The sequence below is a fragment of the Carica papaya genome, chromosome 4 (genome assembly GCF_054855325.1).
Source record: "Carica papaya isolate Zhongbai chromosome 4, ASM5485532v1, whole genome shotgun sequence".
Taxonomy (NCBI): domain Eukaryota; kingdom Viridiplantae; phylum Streptophyta; class Magnoliopsida; order Brassicales; family Caricaceae; genus Carica; species Carica papaya.
The window spans coordinates 28,448,739-28,464,275 of record NC_142312.1 but is presented as its reverse complement, the minus strand read 5'-3'; the positions used below and the strand labels follow the sequence as shown (position 1 = coordinate 28,464,275).

The following is a 15,537-nucleotide window of genomic DNA, read 5'->3' as shown; positions in this document are numbered from 1 at the left end:
AGAATTGCTTTACATATATATGTACATATATACATATAGATATATATATATATATATGTACATTTTTCCCAATTCATTGGTGGGGAAGGAATCTCAATATATGTACATAACATTCCACGTATTGAAATTTTATAGTAAAAATCATGCAAAGGAAGACAAGTCTAATTAGCCAATTTTATATCAATCTTTTCTCTCCTTTCATGCCGGGCCTAAAATTAAATTAGTCAAGTTTAACTTTTTCTATTATCGTCTTAATATGATTTTTTTTTTCTTGATTAACCATGTCTAATATGTAATTATTGTATTTGGACTTTTTATTATCATTAAACTATAATCTAAACACTGTGTAAAAATAGATTAAGAAAAAAAAAAAAACACTTTATTAATGCAATTAAGAGCTGGTTTAACCATATATATACAAGATGAGAAGTAGAGTAACATATTATATGGCGGCAAACATCTATACTAACTTAACTTCATTAATCTAATTATTAATTATACATATTAAACCATGATTAATTGTCTCTGAGCTTCGATCCTCAACTCTTCCTTCATTTTTCTAATGAACTCATCAAATTTCTTGTTCAGTTCCTCTGTACTCAACTTCCCATTTCCTTCTACGTCCAATCGTACTTCTTCATCATCATCTAAGACTCCATTGTCGTCGTCGTCTTCTTCTTCTTCTTCTTCTTCTTCTCGTCTTATCAACAAAGTCTCACTTTCCCCTTTTCCTACTCCTTTATCTTCCATAATGATCTTCTCAGTTTCTCCTCCTTTTTCTTCTGCAACTGGAACTTCATCTTCTATGGCTGCAGCAACATCATCTTCAACCTCCTCTCCAGCATCAGTTTCCTTCTCCATTATTGTTACTGATAATTTGAACTGTTCGCGAACATCTTCATAGTTGTTGATAATCATCAAGGACTGATCATCATCATAGCCAAGAAGATTATTATTATTATTTTGCCTCGATGGTGATGAAGAAGAGGAACTGGAGGTGATTAAGCCTGAGAATTTGGCAACAAAAACCACGAGTCCATTGCAGAGAAGGAACATGAAGTTCTTGTCAATGGCGTGGGAGAAGAAGTTGCAGGAATGGAGGAAGGAGAGGAAGTTAGATTTCTGGGAGAAGAAGAGAGAAAAAACAGAGACTGAGAGAAGAAGTAACTTAGTGAGTTTCTTTAACAACTGGGATTTTATGAAGAAGTTGCCTCGAGCTTTGCTGGTGCTCAGAGCATTGCTGCTGTTTTCATCCATATTTCTTCTTCTTCTTCTTCTTTTTAATCCTCTTAAATGGTTTCTCTGCAAATAACGTTTTAGCTTCTCTAATGGTGTCTGTAAATAGTGTCGGAGACGTGGGGAGCGGAGAGAGGTTGAAGAAGAAATGGTTTGTAAGAGGTTGGTGAGTCCAAAATGGCCATGAAGATTTCGCTTATAAAGGAAATGTGATGGAAGTAAATTTCCTAAAAAGCCCTTGACTTTAGAAGTCGATAGCTAAAAAATTATGTATTAACCCTCAAGCTAAATACCTTTTTTCATACGTATATATAACCATATTATATTTAATGATTATGATTAAGAAAAATAAAGTCATTGGCATGAAAACCATGAAGGGCAAAAAACAAACCACAGAACAAAAATATATCCTCCAAAATAATTTACTAAGTAATTACTAAACTAAATAAAGTTGAGTGATCATGTCAAGCTTGGCTTGGCCACATTGAAGAAGAAGGTATCTTCCCTACATTCACTACTTCAAACTTTCTCTCTGTCTATCTTTTAGGTAAAGGGAGAGTTATGTTCTTGTTTACCCAATTTTAGAACTTGACCACCCTCCATGCTACATAATTTTCTATCACTTGTATTAGGTCTTATATAATTTTATTTATTATTTTTCAAATACCAAATATACAATGATTTGTATATATATATATATATATATTTGGATAATTTTTTTTAACATCATATAATTACGGGTCAAAATCTAATATGGTATCAGAATTAATCTTTGTTTTCTATTTCATGTTTTAATAATATTTATATTTATTAATTACTTTATACGTCTTGTTAAAGATGTAATTTTATTATATGTTGAATACTTTGTTAAGTAATATTCTAAATTTAGGTTAGAATCAGAAAATTTAAATCAAGACTTGTTAAATTATTGAGGTTGAGAATTGTGGTGGTATTGTTGGGACCAAAGTAAAGAAGTAGATTTATTCCCAATAACAAAATATTATACCTAATAGATATACATGTTGTAACGGCCCCGGAAAATATTAAAAAGAAATGAGTATTTAAATATATCGAATGCGGAAGCGAGATCAAAATTTCAGTTAACATCCCTTACACGAAAAACCAAAAACGTACTTAAAATATAAAAGGTTAAACTAACTAAGAAAGAAAACTCGAAAATAAACTATGCGTATGACTACAGAGTCTCTAGGCATCCCCTTCGTCGTCCTCCTGCGGAACGGGCTCGGGAACCATGTCTTCCTGATCTGAAATGGTTAATTAAGGAGTGAGCTACACTAGCCCAGTAAGAACATCACGATATCTCACCGTCACGGAGATAAAGGTGGGTAGAAAACCACAAAAAGACCAATGGAGCATAATTTACAATAAACTCGTTTATTAACATGAAAACCTTTACCATCCACTTACCTCGGTGGAATTTATGAAAACAATATAAGAAAAATAATAACATTATCACAATCATGGAATAATATAAGCTGTAAAACATAGCACTTATCACGCCTTTTGTAATTCAATCATTATACAACATATCCTTTTCTCATTTACCAGCCTACTAGTATCCGTGGGGGTCCATAGGGGTTCCGCTACCCGTTAATCTTTAACATTCATAATCAGTTTCCAGGGCCGTCCCCATACCCCGTCCGGTATGGGCGCCAAAACCATGAACCTCAATACCCCGTCCGGTATGAGGGTGAAACGGGCCGTCCCCATACTCCGTCCGGTATGGGCGCCAAAACCATAAGATCTCCATACCCCGTCCGGCATGTGAGACCACAATCCCGGTAGGGTTCTCTACGGACCCGGTCCGTCCACCATCTCCCAGGATATCTAGTCAGGCTAACCCCATCATACAATTATCAGTCTACACAATCCTTCATTTTCCTTTTCCTCAATAAGCATCATCAATTCACATACAAACAAGCAAACAGTAGTTCATGCCAAACAGACAACATACAGTATCGGTTTTTCAGTCATTCAACCCATGATTAATAAAAACGTAGTAAATGCACACAAATCTGTAAAATAAACACATCAAACCTCATTTTGCATTTAAAGCTGTAAACAGGCCAAATAACAGTAAACCACCAATCACACTAGACTCGGGCTCCATTAGCTACCTTAAGCAATTTCACACATGCATTGATTCAAGAAATACCGTTTTATCATTTTGAACTTTAATACCGTGATAGGAAATAAGGTGAGGGGTCCTTACTTGTTTTCGAGATCCGAATACGATTCACAGTGCGCCTGCAGGCCGTCCCTAATTTTCCCTGAATTTTTTTCCGGGAAACTGAAACACACTAACAGTACCTGCACGTGTTCCAAAAAAAAATCCAAATTAGGCTCAGGGCCTCCTTCGGCCCAAATCGCAACTCCGGCACGGCGGCTCCGCCGTGCTCCGGCGACGGCGCCGCCGCTGGCGGCGGCGAGTCGCCTCGGGTTGGCTGTTTTCGGCCGTTTTCGGCCGAATTCGGCCACGCTCGCATTGGTCCTTGTCAGAAAACAACCTTAGGGCCCTCGGGGGGCAAAAAAATCACGGAAAAACGGAGCTTACCGGCGGCGGCGCTCTCGGGTGCAGCGGCTCTCCGACGAGGTTCGTGTTTTGGTGATTCGGCTCCGGTCAACCTGTAGAGAAAAGAATGGTGATCACGGTGATATAAAAATTGCATCGAACGGAGGCCGGGAAGGGCCTCATCGGAGGCAAAAACCGAGAGGGGGCGCGGCGGCGCCGCTGGGCTTCGGCCGCGTATTCCGGCCGTTTGGCCGGGATTTCGGCTTCGATTTGGCCATAGGAGGAATCAGTGGGGAAAAACGAGTCGGGGGTATGAAATTTACCTCGATCGGCGGTCGGAAATTTCCCCGGTGCGGCGGCGAGTGGTGGCGGGTGGCGGCGGTCGGCCTCTGGTTCGTCTTCTCCGGCGAGCGGCTGGCGGCTAGGGTTTTTGGTCTGGTGTGGAGGTTCTATTTATAACCCCTTGCCTTTTGATCACAGCCGTTCATTTCATTTTAATCTGGGCCGTTCGTTTTTGATTGAATCTGGGCCGTCCGTGCGTTTGAATCTGGGCCGTCCGATCGCGTGATTGATCTGGGCCGTCGGATCGCACCCACGCGGATCGCCAACGTGGCTCCTTTCGGAGTGACGCGATCTTGCCACGTGGCAGACCCTGGTTGGCCGGGACTGCTGACCGGGCCTGCTGACGTGGCTGCTGACGTGGCCCCCCCCCCCTTTTTTTTTTTTTTTTTTTCCTCCTTTCCGGGTGCTACAACTCTCCCCCCCATAAAGAAATTTGGTCCCCAAATTTGCCTCATTACTCTTGATCAAACAGATGAGGATGTTGGGCCCTAAATTCTGATTCCAGCTCCCAAGTCGCCTCCCTAGGCGTGTGGTTCTGCCACAAGACTTTTACAAATGATATTTCCCGGTTACGGAGTATTCTGCTTTCTCGGTCCATGATACTGACCGGTACTTCTTCATAAGACAAGTCCTCTCGGAGTGAAAGCGGTTCATGAGCCACGACATGAGAAGGGTTCGGATTGTACTTGCGCAGCATAGATACATGAAACACATTGTGAACCCGGGAGAGCTCAGGGGGCAGTGCAAGTCTGTAGGCAGTGGTACCAATCTTGTCTAAGATTTCAAAGGGTCCAATGTATCTGGGGTTTAATTTTCCCCTTCTGCCGAACCTACTAATTCCCTTGAAGGGGGTGACTTTAAGAAACACCCGGTCACCTTTCTCAAAGGCCAGGTCTCTCCTCCGGGTATCAGCATAGCTCTTTTGCCTACTCTGAGCCGTCTGGATGTTCTTCTTGATCTTAACTATCTTGGATGTGGTTTCTTCCACCAAATCCGGGCCAAACAATCTTCTATCGCCCACTTCCTCCCAACAAATCGGTGACCTGCACGGACGACCGTATAGCGCCTCGTATGGGGCCATGCCGATGCTTGCTTGGTAACTGTTGTTGTAGGCAAACTCTATCAGGGGTAGATGGTCGTCCCAATGGCCTCCGGAGTCAAGGACACAAGCTCGGAGCATATCCTCCAGCGTACGGATTGTCCTCTCTGATTGTCCATCGGTTTGGGGGTGGAAGGCAGTACTGAGGGACTGCTTTGTTCCCATAGCTTGCTGGAAACTATTCCAAAACCGAGAAGTGAATCTGGGATCCCTGTCGGATACCACTGTTACTGGGACCCCATGCAGTCTGACTATTTCCCGGACATACATTCTTGCCAACTTGTCCAACGAATCAGTCATTCTGATGGCCAGGAAGTGGGAAGACTTAGTGAGTCGGTCAACAATTACCCATATGGCATCGTGTCCCGATCGTGCCTTGGGTAGTCCCGATACGAAGTCCATGGTGATGTGTTCCCACTTCCATTCTGGAATCGGTAAAGGCTGAAGCAACCCCCCTGGGCGTTGATGTTCTGCTTTGACCTGCTGACATACCAAGCACTTAGATACAAAGTCGGCTATATCTCTCTTCATCCCATTCCACCAGAATCGGGGTCGCATAGTTTGGTACATTTTTGTACTTCCTGGATGCATGGCGAACCTTGAACTATGGGACTCTGTCATGATGTCTCTTTTTAATTCATTGTCGTCTGGGACACACATTCTGTCCTTGAAACGAATCAATCCGTCGGCAGAGATCTGAAATTCTGAGTTCACTCCCTGTCCTGCATCCTTCTTGCGGTTTACTAGGGCGGGGTCGATTGACTGGGCTTCCTTTATTCTTTGGATTAACTCGGGTTGGACTGCTAGGTGGCTCAAACATGTGGCCCTCTTCAGATCTTGCAGTCGAACCTGCTGCGTAGCCCCAATGGACCTGCATTCCGAAACCATCAGATGGGCTAGGGTGCCTGCACTCTTCCTACTGAGGGCATCGGCTACTACGTTGCCCTTACCTGGATGGTATAGGATGTCACAATCATAGTCCTTGAGGAGTTCCATCCACCTTCTCTGACGCATGTTGAGATCCTTCTGAGTGAAGATGTGCTTCAAACTCTTATGATCGGTGTAGATCTGAAAGGTCTCTCCATACAAATAATGGCGCCAGATTTTCAAGGCGTGTATGATTGCGGCAAGCTCCAAGTCATGGGTAGGATAGTTTTTCTCATGATTCTTTAGCTGTCTAGACCCATATGCTATAACCTTTCCATGCTGCATCAGGACACAACCCAGGCCCAGATAGGAGGCATCACTATAAACTGTATACCCTCCTGATCCACTCGGTAGAGCCAGCACGGGTGCAGTAGTCAGTCGCTTCTTCAATTCTGAAAAACTCCTTTCGCAGTTCTCATTCCAATCAAACTTTGCATTCTTCTTTGTGAGTCGGGTTAGAGGGGCCGCTAGACTGGAGAACCCTTCGACAAACCGGCGGTAATAACCCGTCATCCCTAGGAAACTGCGAATTTCCTTAACTGTTGTCAGCCTTTCCCAACCAAGTACCGCTTCAACCTTTTCGGGGTTCACCGACACCCCTTCCTTCGATATAACATGTCCTAGGAAGGCGGTTTGCTCGAGCCAAAATCCACATTTGCTCAACTTTGCATACAACTTCTTTTCCCTGAGTACCTGGAGGACTTGGGCAAGATGATGAGCATGTTCTTCTCTACTTTTTGAGTAGACTAAGATATCATTGATGAACACGATGACAAATTTATCCAAAAACTCTCTGAAGATTCTGTCCATTAGATCCATAAAGATGGCCGGGGCGTTGGTTAGCCCAAATGGCATAACCAGGAACTCATAGTGTCCGTACCTGGTTCGGAATGCCGTCTTGGGGATGTCTTCTGCTCTCACTTTTACCTGATGGTAACCTGATCGTAGATCTATTTTAGAAAAGACCTGTGCACCCTGCAACTGATCGAAAAGGTCATCAATCCGGGGGAGAGGGTACTTGTTTTTAATTGTTACCTTGTTTATCCTTCTATAATCAATACACAGTCTCAACGTTCCATCTCCTTTCCTTGTAAAAGTAACCCCGGCACCCCATGGGGAAATGCTGTGTCTAATGAAGCCACTGTTTTGTAGCTCAGTGATTTGTTTCCTTAGCTCTTCCATTTCGATGCGGCTCATTCGGTAAGGAGCTACCGAGATGGGTTGGGTTCCTGGCTATAAGTCTATGGTGAACTCGACCTCCCTGTCCCTTGGTAGACCGGGCAGTTCATCCGAAAATACGTCTGGAAAGTCTCGGACTACTGGAATCTCTTGGATACAAACTTTCTTCTTGGGTTTACCTAGTTAGGGAAAATACAATATCAACGCACTGAGAATTAAGAAGAAAAGAATTTGTCATTAGGGAGAATCAGTACCGAATAATTTTATTAACTTGTAAATGGCTCCTCGTTGGGAGGATTAAATACAATCTTTTTATTAAAGCAGTCTATGGTGGCGTGATACGCCGCCAGCCAATCCATTCCTAGGATTACATCAAAATCCCCTGTGTCTAACCCTATCAGGTCTACCCTCAATTTCCTATCTGCTATCTCCACGGCACATGCCCTGTAGACAACCTCTCCTAGTAATGTCTCCCCCCCAGCAGTAGATACAAACAATAATGAATCAAGTCTATCAGGTGGTACACAAATTTTGGAAGCAAGAACATGTGAAATAAAAGAATGTGATGCACCAGTATCAAACAAAATATGAGCAATGTGGCCAGAGATAGTATACATACCATGTACCACGTCCGGGTCTGCATCGGCATCCTTCTGGGTAAGGTTGTAAACTCTGCCCTGGATTGGAGGCCTCCCTTGATTCTGGTTCCTAGGACACTCCCTCGCATAGTGCTGGGCACTGCCGCATATGCGACAGGTGTTGTTGAGGCGGTAGCAGGGTCGGTCCCCATGATCCCTGCTGCAGTACTGGCAGATCTTCCCACGAGCTGCCCCCATAGCCTGAGGAGGGCCCTGAACGGCAGGTCTGGGTCTCTTACTGGGTTGGACAGGCATGGTAGGCGCTGGCCTGCGGAGCGGGGCTGAAGGTCGGGAACTTCCCGTTAGCTGAGGGCGGGTGTCGAAGCTCCTTTCTATGATCTGCGCCTTTGCCAGGACTGCCGAATATGTCTCGAGCTCCATCACCAACAAGTGCTGTCTGATCGCCGGGCGGAGACCCCACTGGAATTTCCTGGCCTTTCGGCCCTCATCCAACAATGTCTCCGGGGCATGTCGGCCCAGCTCCAGGAACTTGCGGGCATACTCCGACACTGTCATATTACCCTGGACCAACTGAGCAAATTCAATTTCCTTTAAATGTTGGATGTGCTTAGGGAGATACTCCGCATGGAAAGCCGCTAGGAACTGCTCCCAAGTAACTGGTACAGGCAGGGTGGCCCGCTTGAGCTCCCACCAGCGTACTGCTTCCCCTACCAGCATGTAGGAGGCAATGGCAGCCCTCTGCTCAGGAATTACTCCCAAGGTCTCAAAGGCTCTCTCAGTCTCCGCCAGCCAGTATTGGGCCTCTTCAAAAGAGGATCCCCCCGAAAAAGTAGAAGGGTTCAGTCTCCTGTACCTCTCTATGAAGCCAGGGTCGATCAAGGAGGGAGCGGGGTCCCGAGGTAAAGGAACTGGGGCCGGCTGAGGGTGAACTGGGGGACCCTGTGGTGGCGCCTGCTGATGGGGTGGGGGCACTGGAATGTGCTGTGGCGGTACCTGTTGGTACTGTGGCTGTGGTACCGGGTCGTACCGCGGCTGTGGTGCCGGGTGGTACTGTGGAGGAACAGGCTCCTGCCGGGGTGGCTCGGGATCAGCCTGCTGTAACGGGGGCTCAACCTGCGCTAGCGGAGGAGGTCCGGGTAACTCCCTTCTCTCCTCTTGCCTTCGCTGAGCAGCTACGAGAGCTTCCACCATCTCATATAATCTGTCCAAATCCTCCCGAAGCGAATTATCTTGGGCCGCTCGGTTTAGTGGGGGCCTTCCTCTCCTCATTTCTGTGTACCTGCATTTACAAGGAATGGTTGAGTAACGACCAATCGGTGAGTATTTCTTTAAAGGACTATAGTGTAAGGGATGGGTCCGAGGAAATGCGGCTCTGATACCAACTGTAACGGCCCCGGAAAATATTAAAAAGAAATGAGTATTTAAATATATCGAATGCGGAAGCGAGATCAAAATTTCAGTTAACATCCCTTACACGAAAAACCAAAAACGTACTTAAAATATAAAAGGTTAAACTAACTAAGAAAGAAAACTCGAAAATAAACTATGCGTATGACTACAGAGTCTCTAGGCATCCCCTTCGTCGTCCTCCTGCGGAACGGGCTCGGGAACCATGTCTTCCTGATCTGAAATGGTTAATTAAGGAGTGAGCTACACTAGCCCAGTAAGAACATCACGATATCTCACCGTCACGGAGATAAAGGTGGGTAGAAAACCACAAAAAGACCAATGGAGCATAATTTACAATAAACTCGTTTATTAACATGAAAACCTTTACCATCCACTTACCTCGGTGGAATTTATGAAAACAATATAAGAAAAATAATAACATTATCACAATCATGGAATAATATAAGCTGTAAAACATAGCACTTATCACGCCTTTTGTAATTCAATCATTATACAACATATCCTTTTCTCATTTACCAGCCTACTAGTATCCGTGGGGGTCCATAGGGGTTCCGCTACCCGTTAATCTTTAACATTCATAATCAGTTTCCAGGGCCGTCCCCATACCCCGTACGGTATGGGCGCCAAAACCATGAACCTCAATACCCCGTCCGGTATGAGGGTGAAACGGGCCGTCCCCATACCCCGTCCGGTATGGGCGCCAAAACCATAAGATCTCCATACCCCGTCCGGCATGTGAGACCACAATCCCGGTAGGGTTCCCTACGGACCCGGTCCGTCCACCATCTCCCAGGATATCTAGTCAGGCTAACCTCATCATACAATTATCAGTCTACACAATCCTTCATTTTCCTTTTCCTCAATAAGCATCATCAATTCACATACAAACAAGCAAACAGTAGTTCATGCCAAACAGACAACATACAGTATCGGTTTTTCAGTCATTCAACCCATGATTAATAAAAACGTAGTAAATGCACACAAATCTGTAAAATAAACACATCAAACCTCATTTTGCATTTAAAGCTGTAAACAGGCCAAATAACAGTAAACCACCAATCACACTAGACTCGGGCTCCATTAGCTACCTTAAGCAATTTCACACATGCATTGATTCAAGAAATACCGTTTTATCATTTTGAACTTTAATACCGTGATAGGAAATAAGGTGAGGGGTCCTTACTTGTTTTCGAGATCCGAATACGATTCACAGTGCGCCTGCAGGCCGTCCCTAATTTTCCCTGAATTTTTTCCCGGAAAACTGAAACACACTAACAGTACCTGCACGTGTTCCAAAAAAAAATCCAAATTAGGCCCAGGGCCTCCTTCGGCCCAAATCGCAACTCCAGCACGGCGGCTCCGCCGTGCTCCGGCGACGGCGCCGCCGCTGGCGGCGGCGAGTCGCCTCGGGTTGGCTGTTTTCGGCCGTTTTCGGCCGAATTCGGCCACGCTCGCATTGGTCCTTGTCAGAAAACAACCTTAGGGCCCTCGGGGGGCCAAAAAATCACGGAAAAACGGAGCTTACCGGCGGCGGCGCTCTCGGGTGCAGCGGCTCTCCGGCGAGGTTCGTGTTTTGGTGATTCGGCTCCGGTCAACCTGTAGAGAAAAGAATGGTGATCACGGTGATATAAAAATTGCATCGAACGGAGGCCGGGAAGGGCCTCGTCGGAGGCAAAAACCGAGAGGGGGCGCGGCGGCGCCGCTGGGCTTCGGCCGCGTATTCCGGCCGTTTGGTCGGGATTTCGGCTTCGATTTGGCCATAGGAGGAATCAGTGGAGAAAAACGAGTCGGGGGTATGAAATTTACCTCGATCGGCGGTCGGAAATTTCCCCGGTGCGGCGGCGAGTGGCGGCGGGTGGCGGCGGTCGGCCTCTGGTTCGTCTTCTCCGGCGAGCGGCTGGCGGCTAGGGTTTTTGGTCTGGTGTGGAGGTTCTATTTATAACCCCTTGCCTTTTGATCACAGCCGTTCATTTCGTTTTAATCTGGGCCGTTCGTTTTTGATTGAATCTGGGCCGTCCGTGCGTTTGAATCTGGGCCGTCCGATCGCGTGATTGATCTGGGCCGTCGGATCGCACCCACGCGGATCGCCAACGTGGCTCCTTTCGGAGTGACGTGATCTTGCCACGTGGCAGGCCCTGGTTGGCCGGGACTGCTGACCCGGCCTGCTGACGTGGCTGCTGATGTGGCCCCCCCCTTTTTTTTTTTTTTTTTTCTTTCCGGGTGCTACACATGTGTATAGATATGTATATATATATATATATATATATATATATATATATATATGAATTTGAGGGTGATATTTCTCATGAATATACCAAAGCCACAATATTCTTTTGTTTTCTCTTTTTCTTTTTTTCCTCCTAGACAGCAGACACTGTAGCTATCTTCTTGTTTGTGGGTGAGATTTAGTTGTTTTTGTAGTTTGGATATTGGACTCTTATGCATGAATGTGACAAAAAATACACACCATAATTTTGAAATTTAAAGAAGAAAAATATTTAGAATTGAGTTATTGGGTGTTTTGAAGAATGATATATACCATTAATCAAGGATTAATTACTCCTCTTGTTGGATTTATTTCATAGTTTACCCAATAAAAAAAAGTTTATTTTTATATGTTTTTTCCATTTTCATATATATATATATATATATATAATTTAGAAAATGGAAAAAAAAATAAAGATGTTGATTGTTGACTCTATCATTTCCATTCTTTCCTAATATTTGAATTTTTAATTTTTAAAAAAGAAGTAAAAGAATTCAAAATTTAAAATTCTAAATTTAGAAAAATTAAAAAAAAAACACACTACATAATTAATATCATCAATTTTTTTTTTATTTATTTTTTTGGGAAATCCCATATTGAAAAAAAATAAATATATTTCAAATCAATCATTAGTTTGCATATTTGTATTAATTATAAATTTATCTCTAAAAATAACCTAAGATATGATATTGAATTAGATACCTTATATTTTGGAATTGCTTGTGAGCTTCTCTAAACTACTACCATCATATCCACACCTTGAGAAAATTAAGTTTCAACTATTTATTAATCGTCCGATAATTATTTTGTACTAACTACTAAGTGGTCTCGAAATGTTTATTTATCGATTAATATGTGACTAATCGAATTTTTATATGCTCAATGATAGTTGATAATTATGTAAAATTAAGTATTTTTTTTTAACATAATTAATAGTCAAGTCTCTATAATCATAATACTATATGGATTAAATGAACTATGATATGCAGCATGTTGCCTAATAATTTTCTATACATATACATATACACACACATATATCTTTTGTTGATCCATGATGTTTTTGTAACGATCCCGAAAATTTAAAAAGAAATACATATAATAATATGAGTGTAGAAGCGAAATAAAAGACTAAGGTTAATATCCCTTACACAATAACTTAAAAGTACTAAACAATATCATGAAATAACTTCTCTGAAGGAAATACTAGAAATGAAAGAAGTATAAAGAAAACTATAAGATATCTAGCATCTACTCGTCGTCTTCTTGTGGATCGGGCTCGGGAACTAGGTCCTCCTGATCTGAAATGGTTAAATAAGGAATGAACTACACTAGCTCAGTAAGGACATCACACTATTCATCGTCACAAAAGTAAAGATTGGTAGAAAACCAAAAACAACCAATTGAGCACAGATTTTAAACAAATTCATTTATCAATAATCAAACCATTTATCGTCCACTTACCGCAGTGAGATTTATAAAAAAAAACTTATGGAAACAATAACATTATAAAGATCATAAATTCATATATAATCTGTAATATAGTACATATCATACTTTTATATTCAAATCATCAAACAACAATTGCCCCTTTCTATCAGCCTACTAGTATCCATGGAGATCCATAGGGGTCCCTGCTACACGTGAACCATTTCCCTAAACAAACTTAATTCCAGGACCGTCCCCATACCCCGTCTGATATGAGCGCCAAAATAATAAACCTCAATACCCCGTCCGGTATGAGGGTGAAATGGGCCGTTCTCATACCCCGTCCGGTATGAGCGCCAAAATAATAAACTTCAATACCCCGTCCGGTATGAGAGTGAAGTGGGCTGTCCCCATACCCCGTCCGGTATGGGCGCCAAATGACCAAATCTCCATACCCTGTCCGGTATGAGATAACATTCATGGTAGGGTTCCCTATGAACCCAGTCCGTCCACCATCTCCCAGGATATCTAGTGAGGCTGTCATCTTATTTACCAATTTTCTATTTTTCCTTAGTCTCTGTTACCAATTCAAACATGAATACTTAAACAAGTAACACGCATCCAACAAAGCAAGCATATCTTAAATTCCCAAAATCAAACAGTAGTGAAGTAAGCAGTGATTCATGTATTCAAACCATAGAATAAATAAACCAAATACCCTAATGCATTTAATGTAACGGCCCCAGAAATTTAAAATAAAATATGTGTATTAAAAATGTCAAATGCGGAAGCGAAGTCCAAAATTTCGATTAACATCCCTTACACTAAAACTAAAAACGTGCTCAAAATATAAAAAATCAAACTAACTAAAGGAGAAATTGGAAAGTAAAAGCTACAAATATGACTATGGAGTCTTTAGGCGTCCCCTTCGTCGTCTTCCTGCGGAACGGGCTCGGGAACAATGTCTTTCTGATCTGAAATAATTAAATAAGGAATGAGCTATACTAGCCCAGTAAAGACATCACGATATCTCACCGTCACGGAGGTAAGGTGGGTAGAAAACACAAAAAGACCAATGGAGCATGATTTACAACAAATCCTTTTATTAATAGTAAAACCTTTACCATTCACTTACCTCGGTGAAATTCATAAAATAATATACGAAAGCAATAACATTATTATCATCATGAAATCATATAACTGTATAACATAATACTTATCACGCCCTTTGTAATTCAATCATTACACAACATATTTTTCCTCATTTACCAGCCTACTAGTATCCATGGGGATCCATAGGGGTCCCGCTACCCGTTAACCTTTAACACTTGTAATCAGATTCTCCTTTTCCTCAGTCAGCATCATCAATTCACATACGAACAAGCAAAACAGTAATTTATGCCAAACAGACAACATACAGCATCGGTATCTCAGTCATTCAACCCATAATCAATAAAACAGTAAAATATGCACACGAAACTATAAAATGAAAACATCAAACCTCATACTGCATTTAAAACTGTAAAATAGGCCAAATAACAGTTAACTGACAAACACACTAGACTCGGGCTCCATTAGCGACCTTAAGCAATTACACACATTCGTTGATTCAAGAAATACCGTTTTATCATTATTGAACTTTAATACCGTGATAGGAAATAGGGTGAGGGGTCCGTACTCGTTTCGGGGTCCGAACACGGCTTCACAGTGCGCCTACAGGCTGTCCCTAATTTTCCCTGAATTTTTTCCGGGGAACTGAAACGTACTACTAGTACCTGCACGTGTTCCAAAAAGTCCCAAATTAGCCCCAGGGCCCCTTTTTGGCCAATATCGCAATTCTGGCACGGCGGTGCTCTCGGGTGCGGCGGCTCTCCGTTGAGGTTCATGTTTTGGTGATTCGGCTCCGATCAACCTGTAGAGAAAAGAATGATGATCACGGTGATATAAAAATTGCATCAAATGGAGGCCGGGAAGGGCCTCATCGGAGGCAAAAACCGAGGAGGGGAGCGGCTGCGCCGCTGGGTTTCGGCCGTGTTTTCCGGCCGTTTGGCCGGGATTTTGGCTCCGATTTGGCCACAGGGGAAATCAGCGTGGAAAAACGAGTCGGGGGTATGAAATTTAACTCGATCGGCGGTCGAAAATCTCCCCGGTGCGGCGGCGGGTGGCGGCGGCCGGCTTCTCCAGCGTCTGGTTTATCTTCTCCGGCGAGGCAGGCGGCTAGGGTTTTTGTGGTCAGGTGTGGGAGTTCTATTTATACCCTTTTGCCTTTTGATCTCAGCCGTCCATTTTGATTTAATCTGGGCCGTCCGTTTTTGATTGAATCTGGACCGTCCGTGCGATTGCATCTGGGCCATCCGTGCGCACGCTTGATCTGGGCCGTCCGATCGCACGTACGCGGATCGCCAACGTGGCCCGTCCCCGGTCGACGTGGTTTTGCCATGTGGCAGGTCCTGGTTGGTCAGGACTGCTGACTGGGTCTGCTGACGTGGCTGCTGACGTGGCGTTTTTTTTTAACTTAATA

General features: G+C 43.4%; 1 protein-coding gene across 1 annotated transcript; it reads right to left on the bottom strand.

Moving 5' to 3' along the window:
* Positions 1-357: 357 nt before the first annotated feature.
* Positions 358-1,417, bottom strand: LOC110820775 (uncharacterized). Its single transcript, XM_022050357.2, has one exon. The coding sequence runs from the start codon at positions 1,255-1,257 to the stop codon at positions 505-507; it is 753 nt and encodes a 250-aa protein (XP_021906049.1). The 5' UTR covers positions 1,258-1,417; the 3' UTR covers positions 358-504.
* Positions 1,418-15,537: the final 14,120 nt, after the last annotated feature.

Excerpts from the sequence above, each read along its gene's own strand:
- LOC110820775 (XM_022050357.2), bottom strand. The coding sequence starts at position 1,257 with ATGGATGAAAACAGCAGCAATGCTCTGAGCACCAGCAAAGCTCGAGGC.